This window comes from Sphaeramia orbicularis, chromosome 4 (genome assembly GCF_902148855.1).
Source record: "Sphaeramia orbicularis chromosome 4, fSphaOr1.1, whole genome shotgun sequence".
Lineage (NCBI taxonomy): Eukaryota > Metazoa > Chordata > Actinopteri > Kurtiformes > Apogonidae > Sphaeramia > Sphaeramia orbicularis.
This window is the reverse complement of record NC_043960.1, coordinates 39,581,208-39,606,629: the sequence shown is the minus strand read 5'-3', so window position 1 is coordinate 39,606,629 and position 25,422 is coordinate 39,581,208. Positions and strand designations below refer to the sequence as shown.

The 25,422-nt window shown below is 38.3% G+C and overlaps 1 protein-coding gene across 1 annotated transcript in view; it reads right to left on the bottom strand.

The window, feature by feature from the left end:
- Nucleotides 1-25,422, bottom strand: part of polrmt (polymerase (RNA) mitochondrial (DNA directed)) — an 87,052-nt gene that overhangs the window by 32,045 nt on the left and 29,585 nt on the right. Inside the window, exons 12-15 of the mRNA XM_030132543.1 lie at nt 24,185-24,307; nt 23,308-23,487; nt 21,279-21,365; nt 18,732-18,845 (exon numbers count right to left, since the gene is read on the bottom strand). Coding sequence (XP_029988403.1) covers nt 18,732-18,845; nt 21,279-21,365; nt 23,308-23,487; nt 24,185-24,307 — 504 coding nt within the window. The remainder of the gene's footprint in view (nt 1-18,731; nt 18,846-21,278; nt 21,366-23,307; nt 23,488-24,184; nt 24,308-25,422) is intronic.

Sequence of the window (25,422 nt, the reverse complement as noted above, 5' to 3'; positions counted from 1 at the left end):
AATACACAAATAAATGTACCAAAGACTAATAAAAGTGGGTTTAGCAAAATAAGACCCCTTTAAGACTTAGAACCTAGAGCAGGGGTGTCAAACTCCGGTCCTCGAGGGCTGGTATCCCGCATGTTTTAGATATTTCCCTCTTCCAGCACACCTGGTTCAATTAATGATCAGCTCATCATCACACTCTGCAGAAGCCCGATAACAATGTAATGGCTTCCAGGTGTGATGGAAGAAGGAAATATCTAAAAGATGCAGGATACTGACCCTCGAGGACAGGAGTTTGACACCCCTGACCTAGAGGATTTTTGTGGTGATTTCCAAAATAATTCTGCTCTACATTATCGTCTTCATCTTGCATTTTTCAGTAAAAATCAGGTCTTTTCCAATATTTAATTTACTTATGATTTAGAGCTTCATAAAAGCTCAGAGTACATTCAAAGGTGTTTATATGAAAACTGAGGAAAAACTGACTTTTCCAGCAAATATACCATTAACTGAACATAAAAACAAACATCTACAACCACTGTCATTTGTCAAATTACATGGGTTTTAGTAGTGAGTCAGTATTTCAGAGGATGACAGTGTTTCCACTTTCACTACGGAGTCTCTGAATGTCCAAATGGGTCAAATCTGATGACCATAAAATGCAGATAAACTGCATTTTACCTGAATTGTTTACATGTATTGCTAGAATTAGTGGATCAAAAGTCATTGTTGTATCTTGCTACTGTTAACTGTGAAATTTCCCCACGGTACAATAAATAAAATCTTATCTTATTAAACATTCTAGACCAGTAGATGCTTTTGGCTGATGGTGACTGTTTAGGTCTTCAAGGAATACAATCAAAGTCAAATTAAATCCAGTGTTTTCATCCGGCGGGGCTTTTGTAGAATTATTTGACTAACCCAACCCGACCCACAAATAAACTGACACTCTTTTGACCCTTCTCAACCCAACGTGCGAGTAACCCGATGATGTGCTCCTTATTAACGTACAGTGCAGAATGCACCCCCATATAATACATGGACGGACCTGTCCATAGACCGGCTACAGCAGTGGCAAACACATGGCTAGTGGGCCAAAACTGGCTTGCCAAAGGTTCTAATTTGTCCCACAATATGAATTTGGAAAGTGCAAAAATTATACTAAAATTATTAAGAGTCAAATGTGTCATAGTTGTTTTAGTTCAGGTGCCGCATTCAGCCCAATTGTGATCTAAAGTAAAATAATAGCATAATAACCTATAAATAATGACTCCAAATTTAAATCAAAATTTTATTGGGAAAAGTCGGTATCAGATCGGTATCAGATCGGTATCGCGAAAACTAATCCTAAAAAAAAAATCGGATCAGATTGGAAGCAAAAAAATCCAGATCGGGACATCACTAGTTACTTCATGCTTCGTTCTGGTCTACAGTTGTTCATGGTGGATCTTCAGCCTCCTTCATTTGTATGCACAGTGACACAAATTCACGTCCTACATACTGGACATTCTATTTACTATCCATACATGCATCCCTTCCCCACCGGCTCATCCAGGTCACGGATGACAACACGGAAACCCGATGCAGGCCACTTGACTCCTACAGATCTGACTGTGCTTCAAAGGTTCAGCTCTAGTTTATATATATTAAAAATAACTGTTCATGTCATCTTTTTTAGGGTGTTTTGAAGGGATTTAACACAGGACCTGATAGACACTGTACATTTCACATAGGGATTAATGCTGTGACATTAAATCGACTTTTTCCTGACGACCCCAATAGTTTTCACAGCACCTGACATCTGCACATTTCAGCATCAGGAATAGACACAGATCTCAGCTAAAAAACAGCTTAAATGAGGTGCAGAGTGTGCAGTGTGTCACTGCCTGCTCATCTGGCATCTTACATTAACCCTTGATAGGTCACTCACAGAATACTCCGAAATTCAACATTTCAACCTTAGTGTGTTATTGGAGGACCTAACAAGACTTTATTACTTTTGTATTATTTTTCAAATGTTGGATTATTATGTAAAAATCAAGGTCAATAAAGTTACCATATTTGGTTCCTTACCTGTAAGTGGCAAAAAAAAGAACCAAATAAAACAAATACAAGATAAACATGTAAGATGAAAGGAATATGTATTTCAGAACATTAGACAGACTTTTTCAAAACTGCTACTTTCCCCCAGACCTTGACTTTATGTACTTCTCCACTAGCGTCCCTACTTTTTTGACTGAGATTGTACCGATTGTGTATAGTAGAAAAGTTAATTTTAATAAATGTGTGAATGAATGAATCCATAATTCAAAGAACATTATGTTTTACTGACAGAAATTTTTTCAAAACATATGAAAAAAACAAAGTGTGTAGATATCACACAAAGAACTTTCACTAGAATCATTCCAGTACTGACCAGTTAGTGAAATCGTATCCAGTTTTTTTATGTTTTATAAGTGTCATGAATTATACTTCCCACTCCTTTTTGAATATGCGAATGAAGTCTTATTTTGTTTTCACGTACATACATATAAGTTTTTCCTGTTTTCTTACAATCTGCGTTATTTCTACAGACTAAAGTAGGATTACTTTGTTTTGTTACATATTTGGAACTAACTAATATGCTTTCCTTGTGCATTTCTTGTCTTAGAAGACTATGTGCCTTTGAGCATACGCTAAAATTCGACTATGAGAGAAACTTTTTCCATTCTTTATTAAGACTTTCACACAAAATTCCAGACCTTTCAAAGACTGGAAAACATTGTTTCAAAATCCCATACTTTTTAAGACTTTCAAGACCTGCACAAGCACCCTGATTAGAACATCACTTTTAGAACATTAGACCAACATAAGTGCTGATCCAGACCCCTGTCCACATCCACATTATCCCTTTGAACATCATTCCTTACATTAGTACCATTACTTCATGGTACCTAACAAAGCAGGTCCACTCACTGTTCATGCAGAGGTGGACCCCACAGACCCTGTAGACCACATTAGACCTGAGATTGTTGACTCACTGTAACTGTTGTTGTCACTGTCTTGTAATGTATGCAGAAATGACTAAAAATAGTCACTTGCCCGATAAAGGGTTTAAAGAAGCACGTCTACAAAGGGTTCTATTTGGTCAGTGATAAATGTGTGTGTGCATTTCAATGGCCTCGTCACTTCACCGGTTTCTTTATAGAGTCCGTGAAATCGGGAGCAAGCTCATTTTGAGGAAAACCGTCACACTACAAAACGATGAATCTTTAATGTCGACCTCATCCTGCAGAAGTAAGTGTAAACAGAACACCTGCCAACAGGCCCACAACAGCTTTTAAACAAATACCACCTCACCTTCCGTCTCTGCTCCACTGATGATATTGGTTTACACTTCAGGACAATAGTCATTTTGTTACTCTGAGTCATTCCCCCACAAACCTTTTTAATAATACATAACACCAAAACCCATGTTAGTTCAGGGGCCACATTCAGACCAATATGATGTCAAGCGGGCTGGACCAGTAAAATAATAACATAATTACCTATTAATACTGTCAACACCAAATGTTTCTCTGTTTTTTACAGTGGGATTTTTTGTTTGTTTGTTTGTCTGTTAGCAAGATAACTCAAAAGCTTATGAAAGGATTTTGATGAAATTTTCAGGAAATGTTGATACTGGCACAAGAAATGATGATGATGATGATGATTATTATTATTATTATTATTATTTCATTCATATAAAATAATAATTGCTATTATTTATATAAAGATCATATGGAAAAGAGATTGGGGGTAGGAGTATATAAGTTTTAACTTCTTCCTGCTCCTTTTCAAGTATGTTTAATTTTATTTATTTTTATTTATTTATTTTTTCTCTTTGGTTTACTTATCAGATTTTTATGTATCACTACTGCTATTTTGTTGGTTGGTTTTGTTTTGATTTCACTGTCTACATGTTCGAAATAAAGATTTCAAATTCAAATTCAACATCCTTCATTGTTAATATCTTCAGTGTAATTTTTGCATGTCACAAATTCCTCCCAAGGACCGCATTAGACCTTTTGGTGGGCCAATTTTTTGCCCACGGGCCATATGTTTGATACCCCTGACTTAGAGGAAGTGAAGTCATTATTTCGTGGTGTCACCTTTACTCACATTACTCTTACAGACAAAAACGTAGGCAGTCATACGTAAACACTCACTCAAAATACATGACACGCTCACACACAGGAGGAGCAAGATGTAGAGTTAGTGTATTGTGAAGAACTGTCATCTTGGACAGGTGGTTTGTGTAGATATTCACACTCAGGAGGAGAGTGAACGTGACAGGGGACAGGGTAATACTGCAGAAGAAAATGACACCAAACCCACACAACAGTCACTGCGTATGTCAAAATGACACCTGAGGAATATCTGGACAGTATCAAAACAGTGATTCATGAACATCTCAAGATCTGTTACAGTTTACAATAGGAGCTTGTGTGTCAAACTGAACAACAGGGTTTTTTTGTGTCACTAAGCAAAAATGACATAACTGCCTTTCTGTATATTGTAACTAAAGTGGTCTGAGAGGAAATGAGACCTCCGGTTGGGTTTTTTCAGGCTGGAGAAATTCTACCCCATGACACGGTTTGTCTGCTCATGTGTTTCCAGAGAAGTAGGGGGTTAAATATGTGATTGACAGGTGTAATTACTGATCGCTGTTCAGACTGGGTCAACCGTGACTCTGCTGCTCGACTACAATTCAACAATGAAGCTTGAAAACTGTGTCTTAACTTCCCCACAGCGGTGTGAAACAGCATCAGGTCATCTATATTTAAATTTAGTCTTACGATTTGGACAGAGACAAATTCTGGTGTTTTTCCCCTGATTTCGGCTCCAGCTGCTTTAACACAAACTAATACCTCAGTGCTGCTTTCTTTCACAAAAACTTCACAAAGCAAGTAGAGGCCAGCTACTGACTTAAAGTGTACCTGTACTGGTCATGCTTTTGACATTAACTGTGCTTTGTGCATCACTTATAAGCAAGAGAGGTACAAATTCAGTCAAAACGTGTGGGCAGAGCCTATGGAGAGCAGCCATTACCGGCTGTAAGTGACGTACCTGTCGCTGATTCCAGGTGATTGAGTAAACAAGCAGCAGTCAGTGAGCGACACTGAGTGGAAAGTATGTGTTCGCGCTTGTTTGTGTGGCCATAAGCTTAGTATTCCACCATTGCCCTAGAGATGTGACCCAGCACTGGCCGATAATGTGTCATCTTACACTGGTGTCTGCTGTACGGGGTCATGTGACTAGTACATCGCAGCCCAGATAATCAGACAATACAACATTAGATCGTCACTACCAGTGATGGAACAGCCTGTGAAGGAGGCAACATGTTGCTGACAAGGCTATGACTTAAGTTACCGTACAGAACCACTAGTATTATACATGATCTACTGAGATAGCTAGCAATGAAAATTCACTACAAGTACCCTTTAACCCCTAATGCGTCTGTGGGGCTCGTTCTGTATGCATGATTGATTTTAAATATTCCTTCAACTGTTTGCTCAATAAGAAAGATTTCAAAATGTGGTGAGAGAGTAGACCTTGTGCTTTCCATGGATGCTTTCCTGTGTGTTTTGTTTTTTTTTTTTTACCTCCGCCAAGAACAGCGGTGGTTATGTTTTCATCAGGGTTGCTTTGTTTGTCTGTTAGCATGATAAGTCAAAAAGTTATGGATGGATTTTGATGGAATTTTCAGGAAATGTTGATACTGGCACAAGGAATAAATGATTAAATTTTGGTGGTGATTGGGGGGGGGGGGGCTGATCTACCTTGGCAAAGATCTGCGCTCTCCAAGTGCTTTTCTAGTTTTACACTGTCTTCCTTGTCATTTTTGCTGTTGTTTGCAGAGTTGAGTTGATTTTCCTTTCTTTTTTTTTTGCTGTGTTTTTACAGAGTTTTGACCATGTAACTGCTTTTTAGAGTTCAACCAGGTTCCAAAAAGCAGCTGGACTGATTTAGAAAAAAAGAGCCCCAAAACAAAAACTACTGGAGCATAATTCAAATCCTTGTTGTTCAGTGTGTTCCAGTTCACAGTTCATGTTCAACATCCTAAATCTATTATTGATGTACATTCTGAGTGCCTTATTTAGTAAAAACCTGTCAAACTTAAATTCCTCTCTTTGTCTTTTTCTGTTAATCTACTTGTTTGGACCCTAAAACAACACAGTAAAGCAAAACTACTGAAAAAAAGGAACACAAGCACATGCTCACAGCAGCTTTTATGACACTGAAACAGACGCCAATTCACAGCAGCACGTTTGCCTGAAATAATATCTCAGGGGTTAAAGGGTTAATGCTAATAACAAAACATCAGCAGAAAAAGACACAGATAAACATAATAAGCTATCTGCCTGTACATGTATGGTGGCCCAGAGGTGCAACAGGCCAAAAAATTATCCACTAGACGAAAAAAATTATCTACTACAAGAAAAAAAAAGAGAACAGCCTAAAAAAATTATCCACTAGATGAAAAAAATTATCTACTACAAGAAAAAAAAGAGAACAGCCCAAAAAAATTATCCACTATAAGAAAAAAAGAGAACAGCCTAAAAAAAATTATCCACTACATGAAAAAAATTATCTACTACAAGAAAAAAAAAAGAGAACAGCCTAAAAAAATTATCCACCAGATGAAAAAAATTATCTACTACAAGAAAAAAAGAGAACAGCCCAAAAAAATTATCCACTATAAGAAAAAAAAGAGAACAGCCTAAAAAAATTATCCACTAGATGAAAAAAATTATCTACTACATGAAAAAAAAAGAGGACAGCCTAAAAAAATTATCCACTGTAAGAAAAAAAAAAGAGAACAGCCCAAAAAAATTATCCACTGTAAGAAAAAAAAAGAGAACAGCCTAAAAAAAATTATCCACTAGATGAAAAAAAAATCCCCTATAAGAAAAAAAAGAGACCAGCCAAAAAAATTATCCACTAAAAGAAAAAAAAAAAGAGAACAGGGAAAAAAAATTATCTACTAGCCCAAAAAATTATTCAATATAAGAAAAAAAAAAAAAGAACAGGTGAAAAAAATTATCTACTATGAGAAAAAAAAGAGAGCAGCCCAAAAAAATATCCACTATAAGAAAAAAAAAAACATCATCCACCTTTTCAATTACGGGGGCGCTGTTTACCCGAAAGGTGTCTTGCTTTAAAATTAAGACCACCACAAAAAATAAAAGGATAGGCTGAAAAATTTTAAGGCTTTCGGCTAATGTGGCTAATGCTAAGGAAGTACCCCACCGGAAGTGGAGGTCGTGCGCTAAAAAATAAAGTTATTTTAAAATATAGATATTTACATTAATATAGTTTGCAAAGCAGTTAAATGATTAAATACGGTTCCAGTGTCTGCTCAAGGGTAGGCATGGGCGTTAAATGGTTAAGGTTAGGGTTAGGGTATGGTTGGGGTTAGTTTTCAGTGGTAAATGGCCCTTGTGTGCACTGTGTGAAGGTTCGTTGCTAAGCTAATGCTAACGCGAAAAGTTGACGGCAACTTTGAGTTATTTTATTTTGAGAGGAGCAGAAGAGGAGCTTCCTGTGGAGCTCCACTATCATGGCATTGCCCATTTGTTTGCAGGTAGACCTCTCCTCCTCAACTCAAACGGAGTGTCTTCACTAACACTAGATCAAGAAGGACATTTTGTGGAGATAAAGATGTGTGCCGTGGTACCGCAGTGCCTCGGCACCTGGCAACGAGCTGAGCTGTGGTACCGAGCCATGGTACGCGGTGCCGTGCTGGGGTACCTGGCACCGAGCCGTGGTACCGCGGTATGTCGCGGCACCAGCCGAGGTGCCACGGCACCAGGTGTCGGTGCCGCAATATGCACTTGCTGTCTCTCAACAAATGGGCGATGCCATGATAGTGGAGCTCCACAGGAAGCTCCTCTTCTCCTCCTCTCAAAATAAAATAATTTTAGAACTTCTTGTAGCGAATATTCATCAAAAATGATATTGAATGTCAGGCAGTTGAACAATTCAACACCATAATCACACAATTGTTTACTCGCACTGGTAGTTCACAAAGTTGCCGTCAACTTTTCGTGTTAGCATTAGCTTAGCAACGAACCTTCACACAGTGCACACAAGGGCCATTTACCACTGAAAACTAACCCCAACCATACCCTAACCCTAACCTTAACCATTTAACGCCCATGCCTACCCTTGAGCAGACACTGGAACCGTATTTAATCATTTAACTGCTTTGCAAACTATATTAATGTAAATATCTATATTTTAAAATAATTTTATTTTTTAGCGCACGACCTCCACTTCCGGTGGGGTACTTCCTTAGCATTAGCCACATTAGCCGAAAGCCTTAAAATTTTTCAGCCTATCCTTTTATTTTTTGTGGTGGCCTTAATTTTAAAGCAAGGCACCTTTCGGGTAAACAGCGCCCCCGTAATTGAAAGGGTGGATGATGTTTTTTTTTTCTTATAGTGGATATTTTTTTGGGCTGCTCTCTTTTTTTTTTCTCACAGTAGATAATTTTTTTCACCTGTTCTTTTTTTTTCTTATAGTGAATAATTTTTTGGGCTAGTAGATATTTTTTTTTTGCCTGTTCTCTTTTTTTTCTTTTAGTGGATAATTTTTTTGGCTGGTCTCTTTTCTTTCTTATAGGGGATTTTTTTTTTCATCTAGTGGATAATTTTTTTAGGCTGTTCTCTTTTTTTCTTGCAGTAGATAAGTTTTTTGTCTAGTGCATAATTTTTTTAGGCTGTTCTCTCTTTTTTTTTTCCTTATAGTGGATAATTTTTTTGGGCTGTTCTCTCTTTGTTTTTTTCTTGTAGTAGATAATTTTTTTCATCTCGTGGATAATTTTTTTAGGCTGTTCTCTTTTTTTTTTTTCCTTATAGTGGATAATTTTTTTGGGCTGTTCTCTCTTTGTTTTTTTCTTGTAGTAGATAATTTTTTTCATCTCGTGGATAATTTTTTTAGGCTGTTCTCTTTTTTTTCTTGTAGTAGATAATTTTTTTCATCTAGTGGATAATTTTTTTAGGCTGTTCTCTTTTTTTTCTTGTAGTAGATAATTTTTTTCGTCTAGTGGATAATTTTTTGGCCTGTTGCACCTCTGGGCCACCGTATACATGCCTACTGATGATCTGAGTTGATTTCTTTTTCATATTCAGACTAAAGCCTTTATTGATACTTTTTCCCGTGCAGGGAAGACTTAGAGCTCTAATCTCCTAGGCCTGCAGGGTCTGTTCACTCAGCCAAGGCTGGGCCTCTGTGACAGGGCAGTGTTTCCCTGACCCTTGGAACCGTGCCTGGGTGGGAACGACAGGCTGCTATCGAGCTAGAGATATGAATGGCATCAGGCATTCGGCTCCTCGACAACACGAGCGCATTGCATTAGTCTGTTTAACTTACGCTCAGGCTTCTCTAAAGCATCAGAGCGTCACCATCAGTCCATCAGTCTGCCTCGACACACGTCTAAACTTATTTGTGTTGATGGAAAGCACTTCTGATTCTCCTTATATTCAGAAGTTTGCAAACACTTAAGTCTGGATTCACAACCATCATTAGACATCATTATTGGTCGTTCAGAACAAGAATTAACCACGATAATATAAATGAGAAAAAGTGTTTGTGGATTTGTTTATTCCCAGTTATTAGCAGGCCTGCACGAGAATAAATTTACATTCATTTTCTTGTTTTTAGGTCAAATCCACATGATTGCATCATAAACAGTGAAAATAAAAAAAAAATCAGTTCATATTGGAGCGCATAGTTAATCAGTAGTTAGAATGGAGCCTCCAGTGTGGGCTTTGTAGGTCATTTGGTTGTTATTTGCATTCACCATGATACTATAGACTAGCAACTAAGACTGTGACAATAAAGATATTTGAGATTTTTGTGATTTTTGGCGACTGAAATAATATTGATTTACTCTATCAACCTTTTAGGGATTGTTAATGAAACACACAAATAGTAGTGACTTAAATATACAAAGCCTGTTACTGAAAAAATGATAATGATAAAAAAAAAATGCTAATGATATGTGTCAGTTCAGTCAAACTTAAGCAGCTCAACACAAAAGGAGTTGAAATGAGAGGATTAAGAGAGCGCCTGTCAAATCTCAAACAGTAGAAAATTATGTTGAAATGGTTAAATATAGCATTTCAGTCACATTCATCCAGCTATTTTAAAAAGATGAATGGAAAGTTTTATCATGATTATGCAAAATAATCATGGTTTAATCCAATAGTTATGACAAGGCAATTATGTAATAATTTTGACAGGCTTACTAGAAACATCTCCAAGCTACATCCTGCATATTTTGTTTTGTTTCGCCAATACTGCACTCATTCCACTGACTTTAAATTACTCCTGACTGACTGTAAAATCTGACAAATTTTCTCATTTGGTTGGTGGATAGTGCCTTTGCAGTTCAGCCTTTTTTGCCCATCCGGAGGAGCACAACTGACTCACAGCATGACCACTGTCATCCTGACAGCCTTTGGAGGCTTTAATAACCATGTGTTTGGTGCTAATGTACAGCTCTTTTATTTGATCTTGCTCGCCTCTCTGCGGGATGAACACTGAGGACACAGAGACTCTTTGAAGCGTTCATCCCTCCGCAATTCTAACTACTCCCCACTCAGCCTCATGCTCCTTACGAGTCTATAATGACCTCCTGGAAAGATGGAAACCAAACAGTTCACTGGGCTTTTCTCTCTTGGGTGCTGTAGAGGTTTTAGGAGGAGTGAAATGTTTTGTGGTCGCTATACTTTCACATGCTTGAAGGGGGAAAAAAGCACCCTTGAGAGAATACTAGCTTATTACAATGATTTTATTGATTTGAGTAAAGTCTGTACTGATAAAACACACACACACACACACACACACAGAGCTTGAAATCGGGGCATCAGGCCTTTCATTTATAACAGTCTTAGGTGGCACTCATTGGAGTTGGTCCACTGATATATTGACAGAGGCTGTGGGTTAATTAATGCTTTGTTTGAGAAATTATATCCAAGTGACTTTTAATTGATGTCAAGTCCTCAGCTGTGAATGCAGGCCTTTATATCCCAGCAAAATTACAGAGTGTGATAATGATCCATTGTTTAGTTTCCACAAAGAAACTCTGGCATGCCTCTCCATATGGCTTCAATATTACAGTCACTTTGTTCAGTTTTAAAGAAGGACTAAAAGATGAAGTCACTGCTCAAAGCTTAGATCAGGGGTGACAAACACACGGCCCGTGGCCCAAAACCGGACCGCCAAAGGGTCCAATATAGCCTGTGAGATGAATTTATGATAAGCAAAAATTACACTGAAGATATTAACAGTCAAGGGTGTTTTAGTTCAGGTTCCACATACAGACAAATGTGATCTCATGTAAAATAATAACAGCATAATAACCTATAAATAATGACTCCAAATTTTCTTCTTGGTTTAATATGGAAAAAATAATATTGTATTTTGAAAATATGTACATTTATAAACTATCCTTAAACAATAAATTGTGAATAATAAATATGTAAATGATAATAAGTAAATAATTATAAGTGCAACTTTAATAATATTCTGTCTGTAACTAAATGTTTGTGTAACATTGTGTGCAATGGACATGTATAAATGATAAATTGAAGCATAATATTGTTAAAATAGCACTTATTTATTTTTTCAGGATATTCACATCTTTTTTGTGAATAGATTTTTGTTTGTAAATTTAAATATTTTTCTAATTTCATTTTTTTTTTGTACTAAAACAAAGAAAAACTTGGAGTTGTCATTACTTATAGGCTATTATGTTATAATTTTACTGGTCTGGTCCATTTCAGATCAGATTGGACTGAATGTAGCCCTTGAACTTAAATGAGATTGACACCCTTTGCTTAGATGTATAAGCAAAGTAACGACGTGAGGAGTGAAAAACAAAACATATCTGCACAATGGTATAAAAATAGCATAAATTCTACTTTTTCAAAGTCTATGATTTATTACAGGAGATTTTTGCCCATAGCTTCTGTAGGATTCAGCAAGTTAAATCTAAAGGTTTGGTGGGTTATATTTAGTGACATGTAGGGCCTTGTCAGAGTCAGGGTTTGTTTTGTCCATTCCGGGCTTTTTAGTTAATGGGAAAAAAATTCTCACTTAAATATAGTAAGTGATACTAATGCACATAAACATAGCCTCTAACACACTATAAAATAGAAAGAAAGAAGAAGTCTGTTCTTCTAACTGTAGAAATGGCAAAGCAACACAGCAGACTATAAATAGCAACCCACTCCCTCTGTAGATATAAACAGCTCATTCTAAGGTAACAAAAACACAAAAATTCTCATTTTTATGTGATTATACACTAATGAAAACATAATTATAATTTTTATATTCCATTTCTGCTGTTACATCCTAAATCTTCCTTAAACAACTTAACCCTTTAACAACAGCAATCTCTCCAGCGCTGAATTTTGCACTTTACATCATTCAAATTACTGTAACTCCTGAACTGTTTGTGCTATCCACAAAATTCAAACAGCATCAGAAAGCTGAGATCCTAAGTTTTCTGACCCGTCACAATGTGGGACTATACTACAAGGACAAAGGAACTGTTCCAGAGACTTCCACAGAGGTAAAAAAAAATGCCTGGAAATAACAAAAAAATATGAAACTCTAATATGGATACAGAATGTTAAAGACCAAACATGTCTGAGCAGATGGAAAAGAGTTGAAAGTTAATTTTTGTAATCTCAAAAAGTTTCATTATGGATATTTACAGGTGTTTCTGACAATAAATATGCTAATTTTTATTTATTTTATTTTTTTAACTAAAACACGCTGTTTTAAGCATTTATGATTTATAATAATGTTAATTAATGGCCATATATTGAAAGTTAAGTTCTTCCTGAAAACAAAGGTGTAAAAAAGTCATTTTATGACACTTTTATTGCAAAGAAAACATGAAGACACCTAGGCGGTCTGTTATAATGGCAGTCTTAAAAGGGTTAAGATCTATTAATGTTCTCCATCCAGACCTTGTTGAATTCTCATCCATCTATATTAGATACAGCTACAGTGGATATAAAAAAGCCATAATTCCAAAAGGTATATTTGGTGCAAACACAACACTGCTACTCACCAAAAGAACACCATACCGACAGTGAAGCATGGTGGTGGCACTATCATGCTTTGGAACTGGGCCTTAGTCAGGGTGGAGGGAATTCTGAGCAGTTCCAAATACCAGTCAGTGTTAGCACAAAGCCTTCAGGCTTCTGCTAGACAGCTGAAGACGAAGAGGAACTTCATATTTTAGCACGACAGTGACCCGAAGCCCACATCCAAATCAACAAAAGAATGGCTTCACCAGAAGAAGATGAAGGTTTTGGAATGGCCCCACCAGAATTCAGACCTGAGTCCAATCGAACATCTGTGAGGTGATCTGAAGAGGGCTGTGCACAGGAGACGACCCCACAGTCTGACAAATTTGGAGATTTTTATAAAGATGAGTGGGCAAATATGGCCACATCAAGATGTGCCACGTTGATAGATTCCTATCCAAAAAGACTGAGTGCAATAATAAAAGCCAAAAGAGCTGCAACAAAGTATTAGTTTCAGGGTGTGTATATTTATGCAGTCAGGTTATTGTAAGTTTTTTATTTTTTATTTTTCCCTTTAAAAGATTTCGGTTTGTTTTTCAATTGAGTTGCAGAGGTTATAGGTCTAATTAATGGTGGAACATTTTTTGAAATTATTTATCTTGGTCTCATTATTTTACATCACAAAAACCTGGCATTTGAACAGAGGTGTGTAGACTTTTTATCCACGGTAATCATAATAGAGACCCTCTAAACTTATTATTAATAAAAGCTGCTGTAAGTAAGGAAAGAGACTGTGGCTGCACAGTTTGTATTTGTGGCCAGTGGTCCAATATTGGTTTGGTTTTGTTATAGTGTGATTAATGCAGATTTTGATACAATTTTGATCATTTGCTTTTAGATGTTTTATAGTACTAAACAAACCCCCTCTCTGTTACTCACATCACATTGAGTTCAGTTACAATTTTATGCCAAATGGTGCTTTCAGTGTGTCTTTGCACTAGCTACAGTACAAAACAAGAACAAAAAGCTTCATTGATTATACTATATATCACCTTGGTAATTAATATTTTCTACTGGACGGTATTTTAACAGAAAATATATGCCCTGACAGTGAAGAAGGGCTAAATGATGTGACTTCACAAGGATGAAAGTATATCAAGGAGTCAGTGATCTTCAGGTTGGTGGTTCCGCTCGAAGGTCAGTGTGTGATTAATGACAGAATCACACGCTTATCAAGAAACGGATTTAAAATATAAGTGTACGGGGGTAAAACCCCATTAGTTTCTGCCATGGTTTCTATCTCATCCATCACTGCTGGAGGAGCACTTTGGGCCCGAGTCTGTCCATCAATCTGCTTTTTAAATCCCCTCTTTGTGCACCAGTGGACACGTTCTAAAGAGGGAGAGCAGAAGCTGTGATGTAATAGGGGTCGAAGGTCATAGGAATGGAGGTTACCTTAGTTGTGATTAATACACTGCCACACTGTAAATGAGGTCAGTGATGTGCACTGTGCTCACGCTAACGTGTTCATTATTATTCATGCGTGCCTGATCTGTATACGATACCTGACTCAAACCCTGAGGCAGTGATGAATGGGACCTTGGCTGACCCCACGGAGGATCTGTGGGGAATAGGAACCTGCAGAGTGGAACACCTGAGAGCTACAGTACAGATGGCCGCAGATACAACAGCCATCAGTAACCTCATAGAAGGAAACTCCACTGCCAAGAGGGGAATCCCCATTCATCACATAGTGGTTAACGGCGCTTGTCTCACCCATTGAAGCGGTAGCGGTGACACCCCAACGCCTCCCTCCTCTGGTGTTCCGGGTCACCTCGCTTCCTCCCCCCGAAGAAGGATGAGGACAGCTGCACACTCACGGTCTCTCACATACACACTCGCCCCTGGAGTCTTTTCCACACTTCCACTGACCTTTTCCAGACCTTCTTTCTCCTAAACTTTCTTTCTCTACCTTTCGGGGGTTGTCCTTGAAACTCAAACTGCATTTATTATTTTACCCCAAAATGCCACAAGATTCTGCAAGATCAACGAATCATCATGCTACCCCTGGGAACGGCCTGCTTTTGTTCCGAGGCAAAAAGGAAGCATGGAGGGCATCACGCCGACATTTAGAGATATGTAGTTCCCTAAAATTAGACTGAAAAGCCGACTCATTGTGATCTTACAGGCTCTGTGAGACTTTCACTAACTCTGCTCTAATCCTGCCTCTGCACAAAGGCGACGAGTGTGTCATTTGTTTGGCGAGGTGGGACACAGGACTGCAAAGAGGAACAGAAAACTGACCCAGTTTGTCGTTAGGATGTACTGCATGTTTTTTAAATTTATGGCTTGGAACTACGACAACATATTAGGGCCATTGAAGGAAAAAAATACAACCAGGAGGAGTTAATACTTCCTAAGAGAAAAACTCGCACTTCTTCAAAATCAGTATTTTTCCGGTTTTTGTTTTGCAATTTTATGACTTATTTGATTGTCTTTTTCCTTTAAATTTGTGGGGTTTTTTAAATACTGAATTGTGATTTCTACACTAATGGTAAGTAATAATGTAAAATGCTGGACCAATGAGGGAAATCAGTACTTGCCACTAAAAACCTGAAATAACCCAACAGATTCTTAGCCCACAGAGGACATTATATCACAAGCTTTTAGTCACACTATAAACTCGCAAATCCATTCAAATCCAGCCAATCCAACTGATAACTCCCTTGTGTCACTGTCCGCTGAGAGTGAGAGCTCACTGTAACCTTGCAATGGAGGAGGATGAAAATAAACAAGAAACGGGAGCTGGAGTGACCTCTGATCCGATTAGCATCTGCCAATCCTGTTAGGCGGCCTCCCTGATGTATGTTTATGCTCCTTTCAGCTCCTCGATCCTACTCTAATTCTCACTGCTCCCATCGGATGTGGAAAATACTCCATTACACAGCGTGACACTCGTACTCTTCCTCCTACTGGAACTGAAAAGAACCAATACCAAACAAAACACGAAAATGCTCCCAGGTGCACATTTGTACCCGATACTGTACCTGACACTTCAGCAACTTTCTCCTCACCTATTGGTTTTCTTCACACACTTCATCCTGCTGTTCATTCTGAAGTATAATTACTAACGACCCCCAGAAATCCGGTGGCCTTGGATTTAAGAGGCAGAGAGGAGACTGGGAGATTGAATTTAATCCAACCATACAGTGAAAAGGTGACCTTTCTGCAAGTTAGTTTAATTTTTGTTGCCCAATGATGCAACTGGATTAGAGAATTATAGCAGGGGATGAAGTTATCTGTGAAACATGAGCTAAAACCTCCACAACTGATCCATGAAGTCACCGCTTCATTCACTTATTTACTCATCGAAGGGCCTTGAGAAAGGCACGGCTAATCAGCTCCCTTGTCTCTGTACATTAAAAGAAGCAGATCAAATCAAGGGACATAGCCTACAGTACCCACAGGGGACCCACCATCTGTCACCCTCGCTCTTTTGCACCTGCTTATGAGGTGTCACTCCCCCTCTAAGCCAACCTTCTGCTTGATGTCATACCAAAAGAGCAGGCCACATGCCGGGCCAGCCTATGGGTCCAGTATCTGTCAGTGCCTGTGGCGTTACATTTGACTCCTCCTTTCACTTAGTCTGTGAGATCCTGGATGTCAGAGGTCCAAACAGGTTTTATATAATCACACACATGCACATATGAAGGCTTTATCTTTCTATGTGCACACACGAACAAAGGCGCATTATCCGTAGACGTGCTGGTACACAGACATGTTATCTCTAAGACATGCCACTATCGCAATGTCCAGAGTGACCGGAGAACTCTGAGAACTCTAGTGATGTTGTTAAGCTCCATTACAGTTCGGCCACTCACAGCAATCACAATACACCATCAGCGGCGTCCCCCTACACCAAACCTATCACAACTTGGAAAGCCCAGCTGGGACATTCCACTCACAAGGCATCCAGCTTTGTGATATGCTGGTGGTCCTTCATATGACATGAGACAAATCTTATACAAATGTTATTTCACATGGAGAAAAAGTAAAAGAAAAAAAGAGAAGGAGTAAGTAAATAAGAAGCAGTGTTGACTGTTTGAACTAAATTTTGCTTCACCTTTAAAAATGCTTTTGTGTTTGTGTGCTCATGTGAAGTGTGTGTTATACTGGGAGCCACTTTTTATTAACATTGCCGCAAAAGAAGGAGATGCAATGAAGAACTCAGGAGCCAGAATAAAGATTTTGGAAGAAAAAAAATGACCTGATTTTTTTTTTTTTTTCTTACATAGGACTCAGTGTCAGTGCACAGGCTGTTACTATGGATGTAGGAAACCAAGACAGTAGGTAGCTTAGATACAGAGTTAGTTAACATCAACAAACGGCTGGAACCATGCATAGACCCAACTCCAACACAGACCCACCCACCAAGTGCATAATGCATGTAATGATTCGTAGCTGACATTAAAACTGTCAAACTGCTGAATATGTCAGAGTAAAAGGAGGATAGATATATGCATCAGTGTCTCTCAGGAGGGGAGGGTACACATTTTTTTTTAAAAAACAACATGACAACAAAAGGCTTTTTGAAGACAAATCAGAAACCATCTGAACCTTTGTTTGTCCTATATTTACACCCCTGGTTATTCAGTTCATGTCTTTAAGCTACAATATCAACCTGTGCAGGAATATAAGTGGTGCAATTTAAAGCTGTGTATGAGGATACTGACGATTCAGTGGGTGTAAAATATAATATAATAATAATATAATATAATAATAATAATGCAAAATATATATAATATAATATAATTGCTAAGTTGGAGATTAACTTGATACTGCTGAACTTGATACTGAATAATAAAAAAAAATGTTAATCAAACCGCAGTTCAGCAAATACTGACAAAACCTTTTAACCTACAATGAGTGAAGTTATACTGAGGAACTGAAAGTGTAGGATGACAATGTGGCTTCACATTTTATATGCACTACGTCAAATAAATGTAATGATAAACTCATAACTATTTGGAAATGCTATTCTTGGTATTTATAGTATTCATGTGTAAATGCTGTTGCAGGTCAGCCTACTGTGTGCCCATAGATAAAAACCATCCACCCTCCTCCCTCTAAACACCAAACCAACTACTCTGACTTATTGTCATCATATTACTATCATCTTCATCAGAAATTCCATCAAAATCCAATGAAATATAATGAGAAGAAATAATACAGTACAACAATGATTATAGTAAAAGTGATGAGCCAAGATAACTATTTCATGAAAATCTTATTCACAACACAAAATAAAATCTCAAATATGTGACAGCGCTGAGTTAGCAGAGGGAAAGGTCTGTGTTTCTGCCACAAGAGACATTAATGAGGACTGTGTGCTTGCACTGTGTGAGCTAACATTAATTGTTTATTTTGGGTGCTTTAAAGGTCAGTTGTGGATATTTCTGAGAATGCTCTTAAAAGATGAGGCAAAGGGGAGCAAAACATCCAGGTGAAGAACATCAGAAAGGTCAGGATGTGACTTTCTGACAGCACAGAAAAGATTCATTTTAACATGAATGGTACCAGTTTAGTCACAGAAAAAAATACATCTTTAGGGGGATAAAAGACAAAAAAAAAATAAAATCGTTAACCCTGTCATGTTTGTTTGTGAGTAAGACTTACCACTTGGTTGCGTGTGCGATGATAGGGTTGAATTACGGGTAATCCCAGGGGCGTCACCCACTCTACAGTGTGGCCAGACTTGGAGATGAGCCTGGCGCTCTCTGTCAGCCAGTCCTGTAAAGGGAGGATACCAGGAGAGGTAACATGAGTGCACAATGGATTCGAGAGCACACTTAGCATGCATGTTTGAGTAGCTCATTCTATTGGCTGATGATCATTTGGAACATTCAGTAAATTATGCTATAAATATAAAGGCACTGTGGTGCAGATGATCTACACTATATGGACAAAAGTATTTGGACATGTTGAGTTCAGGGGTCTGGGCTAAGAAACATCTCCAGTTAAACTTTAAAGCAGCATATGACGTTCGCCACCAATTTTTTTATCAAATCTGTAAAACCTAAGTGATAGCCTAAGTATCATGAATCCGTTAGTCTTTCCATGATTACGCACCTGAATCACGTCCCTGACGGTGAACAACTTGAAAGTGTACTTCATCACAAGCAGTCCATTTGTTTACATACCAAACTGATATGTCACTCAGGCTTTTTGGAAATTTTGTTGCAAAGTGCATTGTGGGAATGGAAATTCCACGCAGCCGCAGTATGGCCGCAGCAGCAACAAACACAGAAACGGCTTCATTGCTCCTTGCTGTTGCGTGGAATTCCGAAAAGGCCCAAGTGGCAGTTTGGTTTCGGTTTGGTATGTACACAAACGGACTGTTTTTGGTAGAGCATACTTCAAAGTTGTTCACCATGAGGGAAGTGATTCAAGTCCGTAATCACGGAAAGACAAACGGATTCCTGATACTTAGGCTATCACTCAGGTTTTACAGATCTGATGAAAAATTGGGGATGAACGTTATACGCTGCTTTAAGGAAATATTTATATTTATAAACTATATGGACAAAAATATTGGGACACATTATGGCTACAGCTCATAAGATCCCCTGTTCATGATGATTTGAGATAAAAACATCAACATTTCTTTAAAGTTTAATGGGAGATTTTTCTTTGTAATTGAGATGTGAAAAAAGTAGATGCTTAATCATGGCAGAAAATTATTGTTTACAGTATGAAAAATGTTTTAGAATTTTAGAGGTAGAACATTTAAAATCATATTCATGGATAAAAAAAACAAACAAAATCAATTTTGAGAGAAATTAAGTAAACCATCTGAGGCATTTTGGAAGCAAATATAACAATTTTAACAAAACTAACCAATACAATGTAATAATATTTATCACAATATAAAACTATATTATGACTAATCGCCATTATTGTTTTGTATCCTAGGCCCTTAGAAAAGAAATACCTGAATTCAATGGGTCCGAATACTTTTGTCCATGTAGTGTATGTATTTAGGTCTGCTGTTCTACTTCATAGAGCTGCAAACATTTGTTGCGAACTTGCTCAGGAACAGGTGAGAAATTGTTGCTTACTTAATAAATTCTAGATAAAACCCTGCTGTTTGCATAAATGGCTGGCACAGTTTATCTACCAGAATTGTTATTGTCCCACAAGCATCTTCTCACATACACAAAAGCACACAGAGAGCTGCTGCAAAGATAAATACGTATGTCCTAGTGAGCTGAGGTACCAGCCTAGCTTAAAGCTGCTCCATTCATCATTACTCCTCTCCAACCATCCAGTCCCAGGCACAATGAGATAAAGATAGCTTGAAATCAAAGAAAGGGGAGTGAGTGATTAACTAGACAGATAGCTAGAGCAGACTGACAAATCAATCAGAAGGTTGATAAGAAGCAGACAGAGCAGAAGAGTGAGGGGTGGACAGAGAGTGTGAGTGCCGAATGAGTAGCAGCTTTGACAGAATGAATGGTAAATGTATAGAGAACGTAGCAGAGGTCAGATATGACAGCACTGGGGGATGCATCCGATTTCTCTGTCTCGCTCATACTTCAAGTCACTGTTGAGACGCAGACAGGATGTGACCTATTTCAAAGCAGCAGGTGAGCGCACTTACACACACACACACACACACACACACACACACACACACACACACACACACACACACATATGAACAGGAGCACAGGCTGGTATGCTGGGAAGGGGATTTTTCATTTTAGACTGGGCTGTCCCCACACAGTCCCCAAAGGGTGTGCACCGACAGTGGGTGGTGGTTCAATTAGCTAGCCCGTTTCCACTCTGTCTGGGGAGATAATGTACAGTCTCCTACCAGGTGCACATCCCAAATCTATAAATGGACTCTACGTGATGAATGGGTACAGCTGCCAGGGTAATAGTGGAGTAAACTAGTCATTAATAAAAATAAAATCATATCCTACATTCAGTAGTAGGTCAGGATTCAGAAACTGGCGCGAGTCTATACTGCCTGTATGAGGTAAATGTTTAAAGTATGTTTAAAGTTCACATTGTTATGGGCAAACAACTGTAACTGAAACAATACTATTATTAAAAATCATTCCTATTATGCAACGGTAACAAAGGTCAGTATATTCCATTATTGGATGTCATAACTGCATATATGTATGTACTGTATTATGAATTATGTAACCAACCCACCTGGATCTCTCTGGTCCCCGTAAACATCTCCTTTAAGCCACTAAAGACCAGACGCACCAGGTAATGGGAGGCATCCCACACATGCTCCTGGAAATATACACAATAAATGCACTGTTAGACTTCTGTATTTGCATATTTCTTCATAGACAGAGTGTGAAATTCTCAGTGGTGTCTAGTAGTGAGTTTTCAGATAGCGACAAAATCAATACTCCTTCCCCCACCTTCATCTGGCTGCTAAAAATGCAAATATGAATATTAACTTTGGCCCGCACTCAGATATGGAAGGAAACAGTAATGGAGCTTAAACATTGGATGCCACTGACTATAAAGTAGAAAAAATAAAGGAGTTCCATTTTGAGTTACTGCCCCCTCTGCAGATACAAATGGTTTATTTTAAGGTAACAAAGACAACCTCATGTTTGTATGATAAAACACAAATAAAAATTCAATAACAAATACTAAATTCAATTTTTGCTAATAGATAAATATTAGACCTTAAACACTTAACTTTTAATGTATTTACTAATTTTAAATTAAAGAAAAGGTATTTTAAAGGGGTCATATTTTGCTAAACCCACTTTTATTAGTCTTTGGTACATTTATTTGAGTATTTGGACACTAATAGTTCATAAAGTTGGAATTTAAACCATCCAGGTGCTGCAAAGCTATGTTTATATTCATTCTGGCAAAAATCAAGAGGATTTCTACATCCTGTTTTTAATTCCTGCTTCATTTGTTATGTCTATAACTAGTTACGTCACAACATTTGCACATATAAAGTCAAGACTTCCAATGAACATTTCTCCAAGTATGACATAATTGTTTATCAGCAGCAGCGGTTGTAGTTCATACTGAAAATATGTCCAACCTTCCAGCCGAATTAATAAATTTTGTTCAGTTGTTGGTTGAACGGGACAGAGCAGCACAACCAACAACCTGGAAGGGGTGGGGCCTGAATTGGCTCATGTGCATTTAAAGGGCCAGCGCTCAAACGGCCTTTCTGGTGTCAATACTCAGAAATAGGGTTGAAGATGGACCTGTGGAGTTGAATTAATGAAGAATTCAGACCCAACAAGAGCATTTACAGTTTATGTAGACCACAGGGAAATGTTTTAAAATGCACAATTCCATTTAAAAAAGCAAAATATCACTCCTTTAAGTTACATTATGTATTATGAAACTTGTAAAAGAAAAAGAGGCTTGCAGTGTAAGTGGTGCATTCTTAATTTAGTCCACAGATATGATCTTCTCCACAGCAGAAGCTGCCTCATTCCCCGCCTATCCCACTATAATCAGTCACAATTACACTCCCTCCTAATTCCCTGTTTAAACAATTATGGACATTATGCAGAAGTCATTTAGCTCAATCCTGTGGCTGTGAGATAGTAGATACACTGACAGCAGGATCCATCTGATCCCATCTATACAGACAATGAGATTACCACCAGCTATTGTAAGGAACTATATAGCTATGTGACAGATAATACAGACTACAGAGCTGCAGGAAGATTAAGTGCTTTGATTTGTACCATGGTGTCATTCTACAGGATGGGTGTGTCCATCAAATCATCAAAAAGGGCGCTGTGGTTTTGAGCTAAATATAAACTCTTAAAAGTGAGTGCAGGATATCAAACATATCTATTGTTGTCTTACACTGCTTGCCCCCCTGATATTTTGGTGTAATATTTTATTTCACTGTAATATGAATAAAAATAAACTTAGAAGCCTCTGTTCTTGCTCCGAGCAGCTGATTTGGAGACAATGTGGGGGGTGGGACACTTAATATGAAGGTCAGAGTTACTGAGGTCCCATTGGGTTTGCCACTCATGTGTATGGTGTCACTACTGGCAATATGATAAATGAACATACATGCAAAACACAATGGAGTAATAATAGAAAAAAAATGCGTCTAGACCTGAACCCCCCTTATAGCAAGTCCTGTGCTTCAAGCCAACTGTCATCCCATGCTAAAAATAAAACAACACCTACTGAGACAAACCCCCACCCACTACCACAACCACCGCTGTACCTTGGGGAACTCATCAATCTCCTTCAGTCTCTTCTCTATTTGGAGGCGCCCTCCGTAGCGTGTGACCCCATAAACCACAGTCATCACCGTCTGTTTGACCACCTTCCTACTGATGAAGCCTTCTAGGACCTGGGCTATCTTCAGTCCGTTCTTTGCATCCCGTGCTCGGAGCTCCTCCACCTGAAGTAAGTGGACACACATACACATTCACATAGACTTTATAACAGTAGAACAGCCTCAAATAACACACTGCACAATCCATTCTCATTTCTGCAGCAGATCTGTAGATTATTACCACTTGTACAGCTAACCCCTGTGAGTAAACAAGCTATATTTATCCAGAAAGTTTACCATTTCACAAGCCTGATACAATCTACAGTATCATTCAACAATAAGTGCACTGGCCTAAGGCAAAACATGAGATTATACAGTGTTTTACAGTTACAGCCATTGGAAAGTTCTGGTCTCCAACAGAGTAGGCACATTTTGTTTCTCCAGTGCTGACATATCAGTACATCACAATTAATTTCACGTTGTCTCTCTCTATAAATAGACTGGTTCACAGCAAGCTGACTGCTTTGATTGCACTGTGTGTACACTTGCCCTTTGAGCTTTTGGATATGGAAGACTGAATTTTGATGCACGGCATAACAACTAAGCACTATTAAATGCAAGACATACTGCATTGAGAAACTTCAAATGCATTTTAAAAGTCTAGTCTGTCAGTAACTATTGCATCTGGTGAATCATCTGAATATTAACGGCTGAGTATTAACAACACGCTGTCTGAATTATATCAACTCCAATGTGAAGTCTTGGCAGGTCAAATAAAAGAGAATAAAAGAGTGACAATCAAAACCAGCCCACTGGTTCTGACCTGCTGTGCGACTCCACTGTACACGTCCTGGGGCACGTCACAGGGCATGAGGTTGACTGATGTGGCACCAATAACATCTCTGCCTAGAGCGGCATAGTGCTGCAGACCATTACAGGAGCCGTCCTAGATGAGAGGTGGAGAGAAGGTAAGAAAAGATTAAAGAAGTGATGTGGAGGAAGTGTGAACAGAGAAAAGAAAAGAACGGGGATCAGTGCAGAATGTGAGAGGGCAGCACATGGAGAGGGGTGAACAAAACAGAGCGGGCGACTTCAAGAGTGTGAAAGTACAACAAAGAAAGATAATACAGAAACGAGAGATGAATGAATCACCTTAGAATTAGCTCTGCAGAGGAGAGAAAATAACTGAGGCACTTAATCCTAATTCATAACAAAATACTGCTTTGTCCCACAGCCCGAGGCCACAGATGAAAACTTAATGTCAGACAATTAAACCATTTATGGGCATCTTGAATTAAGTGCGTAATTGCTCAGCACCAAGAACGGATTTAGTATCAGACAAAGGAAAGATGTTTTCAGTGTGAACAATAATATAAAGTTCAAATCATTCACACTGAATCAAAAGTAATTAGCCCATTTCCCTCACCACACATGTAGGTCTGACAACACCTTGAAAGAGATTAGTTGGAATTGGGTGTTTACACTGTTTAAATGGCAAATGGACTGTACTTATATAGCACATTTTCTACACCTCCATGGTGCCCAAAGCGCTTTACAAAGCAATTTAGGGTTTGGTGGACACTTCGACATGTGGTCAGTCGGAGCCAGGATTCGAACTGCCGACTGTCCACATGTCGATCATTGTTGGTCATTGGACGACCCGCTGTAACAACTGAGCCACAGCCGCCCATTTAACTGAAAGTCAGAGGACAAGGCCCAGTTAATTCGGTGCCACTGACCATACTCTTGCAAAATGCAATGTTTTCTTCTAACATAACCACAATACTCAATTCACTTCACCTATATAGGATGTGAAAGAACTCTATTCTCTACCTCAAGCTTGATTTATCACCACAAGCATTATGACAGGCGGGCTCATATTAAGTCTTAAACAGCAACACTACTGTAGAAGTTTGGCTTGTTTCTTGTTTCACTTAGTGCTTAGAAATGCCAGAGTCTCAAGTGCACTGAAACTTTAGGCCTACAGGATTATGACTGATAACAACAATGGCCTGTAGCTTAAAGAGGTCTTTCCTAATTAGCTTTGATGTGAACACTATA